This window comes from Delphinapterus leucas, chromosome 6 (genome assembly GCF_059928025.1).
Source record: "Delphinapterus leucas isolate spDelLeu-1000000601 "Yukka" chromosome 6, BTC_Dleu_Yukka2, whole genome shotgun sequence".
Lineage (NCBI taxonomy): Eukaryota > Metazoa > Chordata > Mammalia > Artiodactyla > Monodontidae > Delphinapterus > Delphinapterus leucas.
In genome coordinates, this window is record NC_143134.1 from 36940578 (window position 1) to 36950556 (window position 9979).

Here is a 9979-nt window from a genome sequence, read left to right on the forward strand (position 1 = left end):
TTATATCCTATTTCATTATTGAGCAAAAGAAATCTAGACAAATGCACACAAAAATATACTTTTGCAGATACTGCATTTTAAAAGGAAGAGTTAAGTTCTACCAACGCATTTTATCAAAGGCAGAGCTAAGGCTTGGTTACTTGGCTAAAATGTGACCATTTTAATAATTAACACTCATCTAAGTTACTTTGCAAAGAAATGGGAATAGAAGAAAAGGAACACAATGGTTAGTAATAACATCTCTGTAATGCTATTATTTAACAGATAATGTATAAGTAGATTTCATGAGTTGGAGCAATAATCCACTCTCTTGTTTAAATGGCTTTCTCCTGAATTTAGATATTCCTTGATTTAATTTTAGGGTTTGAGCATATTTGCTAAAAAAGGAGTCCATTTTTCCTTCCACTGTGTTTGTATAACATTCCAAGAAACAAAGGAGACGCCACTCTTTGGAGCAGCACCAGCCACACAGCCTCCAGTCACAGATGGTCATGAAGTAGCAGGTTTTTCCACCCTCTGCAGTCTTAAAGAGCTGTGACCCAAGGGCAACTGTAAAACCCACATATTAGAATAACTTAGATTTCTTGTGATAGATTGAGTAAACAAACGGACAATGGCTAGACTTTATATGACAATAGAACGCTGACCCCCAAAAGAAAATTCTGCAGCAACCACCTCAACAGTCAGGACTTCCTGAATAACTAACAATTTATTTTTGCTTCTACTTCCAGGACAAACCAGAGAAATCCAACTATTCTCCCCGAACCAATCACAAAGGATATTCCATTTCTAGTTATTCCTCTCCCAGCTTCCTCATAACAGCCTCTAATCAGGGTTTATGGAAACTTCTCTGTTTTCTCATTATAAAGCTTGTCCTCACCCAGACAAGAATTGCCTCCCTCCTCATAGCAAATTGCTCCCATGTAGGCGGTCTTCATTTATTTCCATGTGTGAATGATACTTGTGTTGACTGGATGACTACTTCTAAAAAAAAGACTACTTCTAAAAAAAGAAAAGAAAAAAAACACCTCCAGCCATATGCAATACAATGTACTTCTGTAACCACCTGAGAAATTCTGGCCCCTCGTTGTGTTTGAGAGGAAAGGGATTCTACTTGAAAGGGCACAAAATAGAAATTTTTAATAAATTGATTTTTAAAAATATTTGTCTGTGCTTCTATGAAGGTTACCAATTTAATTTTAACTAAGAATTTACAAATCGACATGCACTATGACTCCATTTTTGTTTTATATACATATATATATATAGAGAGAGAGAGAGAGAGAGAGAGATGCCTATAAAGGAGTTATAGGTGAGGGGACGGGGGTGTTTACTTTCTAAAATATGTTTTCTATAACGAATGTGTTTCTTATATAATTTTTTTAAAGTCACTTTTTAAAAAGTTTCTGAATTAATTTCCTTAAATCTTTAGTTCTCTACTTTTTCCTCCACTAAAACATTTCTTCGAACCATGTAAACCTGAACCCTGATATTAAATGTGATTAAACTACTCTTTTTAGAAGTACATTTCTTATATCTGAAGAAAAGCACTTTGGATATTGAGGAAGACTTAATGATCCATAATGCAGAGAGTGGGGAAGCAAAAGCGGTTTCTGCTCTTTCCCACCCGCTCTTCTTTTAATTAAGACAAATTTTTCTGTAAATAACTCGTTTCTGTTGGTTTTGAGGAAAGCTTGCGAGGCGAGAAGAACCCCTGACCGGGAAGACGGGAAAGAAGCATTACAAAATGCCATGCCTTCTCTGGAGACCCACCCAGCCCGTCCCCTTTCCCTCCTGGGCTTTGGGTAGCGACCAGCGCGTCACGGGTTTTGAGGAACTGCCATTCCGCTCCGATTCTTCTCAAACTCAGCTGGTACCACCCTCAGCCCGGGAGGTAACGCCTCTGCCTGAGGGCTCCGCATTCCTCCAGCCCGCCCCACCTTTGCTGTGGAATAAGCGGGAACCCCTAAACTAGACAGTTCTCAGCCCTCCCGCAGACTTTCACCAAAAACTCCAGGACTAAAGGAGGCACAGGGTTACGCTGAAAATCCGCTTGGGCCTCCCTGTTGCTTCTTTTTCGTGAACCACCGGCCGAGCGCAATCGAGGTAATTAGTTGATCCAAGTCCCCAGAGACGCCGGACTCCTCCTCAGCGCTGCCCAGGGGCCCCCAGCTCTTCGTCTTCGGTCCCACTGAGGTTAGCACTGCCTTCCCTGGGACAAGTTGGGACAGAGTCGCATCACGAGCGCAGAGTACTCACGCCCGGAGGCCCTGCCCACTGGCCAGCTCAGCCAATCGCGGCGCGGGCAGGCGATGGGGGCAGGGGCGGCCGGGCCGCAAACCAAGGCTTTAAAGGCAGAGTCAGGCACGACCCGGTCAGAACCTCCGGCCTCGGAGACCTGGGGAGAGCTACGTGCGTCCGTGGAGTGCGCCTGCGCAGCTGTGGCAGCCGCAGGTTAGCGACCTAGTCTGGGGCCGAGGCGGGTCAGGGACGGGGACTGGAGGGAGAGATATCCAGGGACTCGGGTGAGGGGGCAGGCGCGACCCGCAGGAACGACAGCGTCTGCCCGCCGGGAGTTGATGAGGCTGGGTCGGCGCTCCCTCCAGCTTTGGCAGCCTGAGGTGGGGAAGGGGGCAGGGCTATTTGGGAAACCCAGGGCAGAGCTGACGCCACCCGGGGGGCGGGGGAGGTCCTAGGCCGGTCTGCCTGTGGGAGGTGGCAGGCACAAGTTCGGGTCGGTCGCGGCAGTGTGACCCCCGAACTCCGGGCTAAGGGGCCCGTCGCTCCCTGCGCCGCCGTAAACAGCCTCTGGAAGCGACGGGAGTGTGCGAAGGGCTGGGAGCTGGGCAGCAAGTCCCCGGCCTGGCCCCGCCTACAGCGCGGGTGCGGGCTCAAACCAGACGGGTTCTTTGAGCCCCAAGAGTCTGGCCCTGACCGGGCACGAGAACTGGGGGCTCTCGGCGCCGTCGTGCCACGTGATCGCGTGCACGGTCTGGAGGGCGAGGGAGGGGGTGTGGGCTACACAGGACAAGGGTAGGGAGCGCAGTGTGCACTCCTGCCCACCTTCTCCTGGGAAGGCTTTTTAGAAAGGTTTCAATTTAGGTAGCAGAGATTCGAAGTCATATCTCACCCCCTGCTGTTTATTAGCCAAGAAGAAAGGTGTGAGGCAGCCATCTAACTCTTTGAGATACATGTCTGTCCCTACTTAGGATCAGGCGTCCTGATAAATAAAATTCTTGGGTCACCTCCATACGTTCAGTAAATAACCTGGACCAACGGTTTCCTAGTTGTTGCCTTAAGATGCCGACACATAAGTTGTGGCAGAACTTCTTATCAAAACCTAAATTATCATTGCACTCATAGTGAAGTCTGTTTCAATTCCTATAGCACTTGTCAGCCTGTTTTTCATTTTGATGGCTGAATCAAATACCTCCACTGTGTTAAGTCTTTGACCTGTTTTTCTCCACCCATATCTTTAGCCTTCTTTCACAGACTTTCTGTAAATATTTGAGAAGATCACTTAAATGTTCTTAGTCCACCATAGTGGCTATAACATCCAGGAGAAAGTAGGATGGCTTTTTTAAAGCATTGGCCTCATCAAATACTAATTCTTTTTCTTTCCTAGGTTTTTGAAACATGAATCCTTCACTCTTCCTGACTGCCCTTTGCTTGGGAATAGCCTCAGCTGCTCCAAAACTTGATCAAATGTTAGATGCACACTGGTACCAGTGGAAGGCAACACATGGGAGACTGTATGGCATGGTTGGTAACATCTGAAAATTTCCAGAGGGACCTCACAGACAATGGTCCATGCTGTTGGAGTTTATAGCCGGAGAGTAGTTTCTGGAGTAGTTGTTTTAGCTTTTATCGAGGTAGTAACTTAATGGCACCTATTTCTGAGCACAGCATGGGCATATTTTCCTGTGTCAGAGTTTGGAGAACAGCTCTCAGAAGTATAAAGCCATCCCTGACAACAGTTTTTCTTTTTCTCTGTCTGCAAATCCATTTGGTGGACATGGGTTGGGTTTTAAATAGAAGTAAAAATGACCAGTTATATGTCTGCATCTAGAATGAAGAAGGATGGAGGAGAGCAGTGTGGGAGAAGAATATGAAAATGATTGACTTACACAATCAGGAATACAGCCAAGGGAAACATGGCTTCACCATGGCAATGAATGCCTTTGGTGACATGGTGAGTGTGGCATGAGTTGCTGAACTTTTTGTGCCTCCTCTTCTCAGTACTTTAGCAAAATAACTTCTTCAACATTTTATTTACTTTTCCTTAAAGACCAGTGAAGAATTTAAGCAGGTGATGAATGGCTTTCAAAACCAGAAGCACAAAAAGGGGAAAGTGTTCCATGAACCTCTCTTTCTTGAAGTCCCCAAATCTGTGGATTGGACTAAGAAAGGCTATGTAACTCCTGTGAAGAATCAGGTATGACAGTATTCAGATTCAGATTTTCTTAAGAATGTTTAGGTATATGGGCTGTTGTTGGTCTTTGTCTTGTAAACTGATGGCTTTTTTATTTTCAGGGTCAGTGTGGTTCTTGTTGGGCTTTTAGTGCCACTGGCGCCCTTGAAGGACAGATGTTCTGGAAAACTGGCAAACTTGTCTCACTGAGTGAGCAGAACCTGGTGGACTGCTCTCGGCCTCAAGGCAATGAGGGTTGCAGTGGTGGCTTAATGGACAATGCCTTCCAGTATGTTAAGGACAATGGAGGCCTGGACACAGAGGAATCCTATCCATATCTTGGAAAGGTAAAAGGAACTCCTTATCTTGTCATGACAGCTCTGCTTTTGAACACTTTCAGAGATAACAGACATCTTATTCAGCATTCACATTTTAGATGTAAACCGTCAGAACTGTCATTATAAATTATCAGCTGTTGCATAGGTCTCTGATTTGATGGTTAACATAGCTTGTCTTACTTCTATGTAACGTGAAGAATATGTACACCATTCTGCATATAATGCATATTTCTCCATAGTGAAAAATTTCTTATGGCCAGGTAGACCTAAGTGGTCTTACTGAAGAAATATCTACTAATTTTTCCATTTCAAACCAATCAATAGCATTTTGTTGGGCTGCTTTATAACAAAATTGACTTAGAAATTATTAAGCTGCAAACTGCTGCGTCTTATGGTCCTATAGTTCATGTTCCTCATAAGGTGGATGGTAATAATCAAGTCTCTTTCCCCTTTATCTTTAAAAGGAAACAAATAGCTGTAAGTATAAGCCCGAGTGTTCTGCTGTCAATGACACTGGCTTCGTGGACATCCCTCAGCGGGAGAAGGCCCTTATGAAGGCAGTGGCAACTGTGGGGCCCATCTCTGTTGCTATTGATGCAGGCCATACATCCTTCCAGTTCTATAAATCAGGTAGGTGTTTTTCTTTTATTATAGAAATTCAGGCAGGGAAAAGTGGAAAATATGACCATGATTGACTCTGGTATGGAGTCCTGTTTTCTAGGACTGTAGAATTTTGAGTGTATGCATTTAATAACAATGATGTTTCCATTTGACATTATACTTTAAGCATTTTCTCATGATGACAAACTTCATAAATATTTTTAAATGGCTATGTAACTATTCTTCAATTGTTGGTCCCTTTTTCCAAAAGTTTTTTACTATTGTAGTTAGATCTGTAAAGAACCCTGTGGTTCAAGTTTTTTTTTTTTTTTTTTGCGGTACGCGGGCCTCTCACTGTTGTGGCCTCTCCCGTTGCGGAGCACAGGCTCCAGACGCGCAGGCTCAGCGGCCATGGCTCACGGGCCCAGCTGCTCCGCGACATGTGGGATCTTCCCGGACCGGGCCAGGAACCTGCATCCCCTGCATCGGCAGGCGGACTCTCAACCACTGCGCCACTAGGGAAGCCCAAGTATTTTTTTGTTTTGTGCTGTTTTCTTAGTTGGCATTCAAGGAGTAGAAAGGATTATGCTAATTAATATTAGTAGTTAGTAGTTGAATGCCTAAATCATCTTAACCTTGATAACTAGGTCTTATTATTGGAAATATTTTTTAGGTAGAAAATATATCTAAGATTTTGTTGAATTTTGTTGATTTCTAGTGAGTTAAATTTTTCTTTTTCCTTTTCATCAGCCGTTACTATTTTTGGTCAAATATTTAAGTCTTATTTGGAATTTGTTTATGACATTTCACTGAATTTTGAGATACTTCTCTTAATTGGTTGGTAGCTTGGGTTACTGTCATGTGTCACTTGGAACTCCTCACCCTAACATTGAATTTTACTCTCCCAGGTATTTATTATGATTCAGACTGCAGCAGCAAAGACCTGGATCATGGTGTTTTGGTGGTTGGCTATGGCTTTGAAGGAACAGATTCAAATAACAATAAATTTTGGATTGTCAAGAACAGGTATAAAACTCCAAATGTTATATTTATATTTTAGATTGAAAAGGGAATCCTTATTTGGAAGCAGTATTTGATTCCAGGTCCAAAAAAGCTCAATTTTGAAATCCCAGAAGTCTTTCTCCCACTTAAACACAGAAATACTGATATGTGATTATAAGATTCTGTAGCAAGTTTGTTGGGGTTATTATTATGTATTTGTAACATTGCATTTCTAAATTCTGAAAATTTTCTTAATTCAGAAACACATCCAGCCCCAGGGGTTTCATATAAAGGATTTTGCACCTGTAGAGTTGAGGGCTGGTTTCCTTTTTCTGTCTCTAATTTTTGAACAAGGAGTAGTGGGCAGAAACATCTGCCTCTGCTCATTCTTTAAGTCTGAAAGATTGTCCAAGAGTCCAGTGGCCTCTGTGCATCCTTTCTGATAATCATTTGATATCCTGTCATTGCATTCTACTCCCAGCTCTCAGAGGTCTTTGAGGGTTGTGAGGATCAATTTTCATAGCTAAAGTTCTTTAACTGAGATGAGCCTGAGGAGACAGACTGCTACATTGGAATGTCAGTTGTGCCTCAGTTTCCTATCTTAAAAAGTTAAGATAAGGACCCACAGGAGTCAATATACTTATAAATATATGTAACAGAACTTAGAATAGTACCTGATACATGCTATGCACTATTTTAATTATTAGTTGTTATTATTATTAATGAAGGTAATGTGTACTTGATGCTTTGTATAAAATGGAAAACATGTTCTTCTTTCAGTTGGGGTCCAGAATGGGGCTGGAATGGCTACATAAAAATGGCCAAAGACAAGAACAACCATTGTGGAATTGCCACAGCAGCCAGCTATCCCATTGTGTGAGCTGATGGATGGTGATAATAGAGGACTTGAGGACAGCATACCTGGAGGAATTTTATCTTAAAACTGGCCAAACCCTTATTGTATAAGATAAGATACTGAACCATTGAGGATCCAAGTAGTGATTTGAATTCTGTGACATTTTTATAAGGGTTAGATGTTACCACTACTTTTTTTTTTGTGTGTGTGTGTGTGTGTGTGTGGTACACGGGCCTCTCACTGTTGTGGCCTCTCCCGTTGCGGATTACAGGCTCCGGACGCGCAGGCTCAGCAGCCATGGCTCACGGGCCCAGCCGCTCCGCGGCATGTGGGATCTTCCCAGACTGGGGCATGAACCCGTGTCCCCTGCATCGGCAGGGGGACTCTCAACCACTGCGCCAGCAGGGAAGCCCCAACCACTACTTTAATTACTGTTATAAATAGCTTTATAATGTTGAAGACTCATTGCTTAACTCTAAGACTTTTGAATTTTCATTTTTTAAAAGGATACATAAAACTTTACCTTTTACAATAAATTTTAATTCAACACGTAAAGGTGGAACTTTCTCTTTTTAATGCATTAACTTGTAGTAGTTGGGGTATATAATTGGGTTATAAAGACATAACTGAATGTGCAAATGGTTCATTAGGAGAAAGACACTGGGTGGCTCTGCAGATATTCTAGTTATAAATACGCAGATTTTATGTCAACCATGTTAACCTAGTGTTCCCAAAAGTAAATTTAATGGTTGTGATTAACAAATTTCAGGTGCTTGTTAGTAACTGGAGAAATCTGTTCAAGATCCATAAGAAATGAGGCTGGCCTAGAAAAACAGTCCTCTGGCCTCAGAAGATTGATGAGAGATCACTAGGTCAAACTTGGGCTTAGCTACCTAATCTCTGAATTAAAAAACTCAGAAAGGAACAAAACAGCCCAAGCATATGGTTACACAGATAGTAAATACAAATAACAGTATTTTTGTATATTTAAAAGATGGGAAGGAAATATGCCAAACTTCTGGGTGAATTAGGGACGATTATTTTCTTTAACCTGTTCTGCAGAAACCACGTATTTTTATTAGAAAAAAAAATAGTACAAATATACCTACATTCTGCAAGCTGAAGAAGCACGTGTATATGTTTTAAAAAATCTCATGTTCCCAATCAAGGAAATACAAGGAATAAACTGCAGAAATATTTAATCCAGCCATAATCCATTGTGAAGGGAATGAGGGATGGAGCACAACTGGAACTTTATATCCCACAAAACCTTCACTAGCCTTTGTCCACAGCCATTTTTGGAAACCGCAGTCTACCACATGCAGTCAGGGATTCCTTCATCTTACATTACAGCGGCAGGCTAATTCAGAGTGCTGTGCACAGCATCCTGGAACAACTAAAGACTAAGGGAAACATCTAGGTGCTAAATTGAATGAAAGTACGGTGGCTTTTTATTTAATAAAAGTTTCAAGTCTGTCAAATCAGAAGACCCCCCTGCAGATGTCTAAATTATATTTTAGTATATTTGGTGTTTCTATAACTTTCAAATATATTAAGCTTGCAAAAAGTTCCAAACCGCGTCTATCATCTAACAGGATTTTTCAAAGGAGCCAATAGACTTGAAATAAATAGAACTGGAAACAAATTTTGATCATCACAAAAATCTGAAGTACAAACTTAACTACCAGTATTACTTATAGTCCAGATATCTAAACAGTTCCTTATTATAGTTAAATTGCAAAGGAAATAAGGAAAGGTGAGAGAGAATTCAGCAAATGTGAGGAAGGAACTGGCTTACATGGGTATGTAGCTCTAAAACTTGGGCACCTTCTTAGGGGAGGGAAAGGGTTCTGTAATAAGGAAATCTCCATTCATAGCACGTATTTCAATCAGTATCTCCAAGGTATGTTTACAAAATCTTAAAAGCAATTATAGCCTGCCTATTTCTGTTAATGGTCGGTGATTGATGAAAGTTAGAGTAATAAGACCACATTAGGTGTTTTGCCTGTAAAACTTTAATTTGGCCATGTTTCCTAATCTCAGTTACCTTTTGACTGATAGAAAAGTCTGAAAAGCAGGGCTTCCCTGGTGGCGCAGTGGTTGCGAGTCCACCTGCCAATGCAGGGGACACGGGTTCGTGCCCTGGTCCGGGAAGATCTCACATGCCGTAGAGCGGCTGGGCCCGTGAGCCTGTGCGTCCAGAGCCTGTGCTCCGTAACGGGAGAAGTCTGAAAAGCAAAAAAAAAAAACTTCTGGGATTTAAAAAAGCAAATATTAGTGGTATCCCATCACTTCACTTTAAGCATGGAATTTCACAAATGTTCATGATCATCTCTATTTTTAAATAAGTTAGTAAGAAACTATTACCAAGAGCTGCTCCATGGTCTCGTTCCTTAGTACTACTTTTTAAAACTTTTCTAGTTCATATATTTACTCGTTCACGTATTCGTCACTTTTATGTGACAGCACTGTATGGGCTCTAGGGACACGAGTAAAGCAAATAGTCACAGTACCTCCCTTATGGAGCTCACATTCTCATGTTGCTGAGCCGATGCATAACCTCCATCCCTGCCACAATGGCCACTTTGTTCATGAGCCCATAGGCAATGACAGAAGTGGCTGGGAAAAGAATCTGACTGGTATTCACAGAACAGGTTGTCCTATTCACTTGATTTACTGAGGTTACGCTTAGGTGAGCATTCACATGGGACACAAATATCCTCACGCTTTTTGCCCATTCAGAGAGCTCTATCTATCCACATACCTCTTCTC

General features: G+C 42.2%; 1 protein-coding gene across 2 annotated transcripts; it reads left to right on the forward strand.

Annotated features, from left to right (window-relative positions):
- Positions 1–2352: 2352 nt before the first annotated feature.
- LOC111166812 (procathepsin L) lies at positions 2353–7762 on the forward strand. 2 transcript variants are annotated; one of them, XM_022558897.3, is made up of 8 exons: positions 2353–2454; positions 3626–3762; positions 4070–4192; positions 4289–4435; positions 4534–4758; positions 5214–5379; positions 6258–6375; positions 7132–7762. In XM_022558897.3, exons 2-8 carry the CDS (start codon positions 3637–3639, stop codon positions 7229–7231), a joined length of 1005 nt encoding a protein of 334 aa, XP_022414605.1. In that variant the 5' UTR covers positions 2353–2454; positions 3626–3636; the 3' UTR covers positions 7232–7762. The 2 variants fall into 2 exon arrangements, with proteins under 2 accessions (XP_022414605.1, XP_030615313.1); XM_030759453.2 differs by lacking the exon at positions 3626–3762 and having other exon boundaries at positions 2388–2454.
- Positions 7763–9979: the final 2217 nt, after the last annotated feature.

Excerpts from the sequence above, each read along its gene's own strand:
- LOC111166812 (XM_022558897.3), top strand. The coding sequence starts at position 3,637 with ATGAATCCTTCACTCTTCCTGACTGCCCTTTGCTTGGGAATAGCCTCA. Across the intron at positions 4,193-4,288 it reads TGAATGCCTTTGGTGACATG|ACCAGTGAAGAATTTAAGCA; the intron begins GTGAGTGTGGCA and ends TTTTCCTTAAAG. Across the intron at positions 5,380-6,257 it reads CTTCCAGTTCTATAAATCAG|GTATTTATTATGATTCAGAC; the intron begins GTAGGTGTTTTT and ends TTACTCTCCCAG.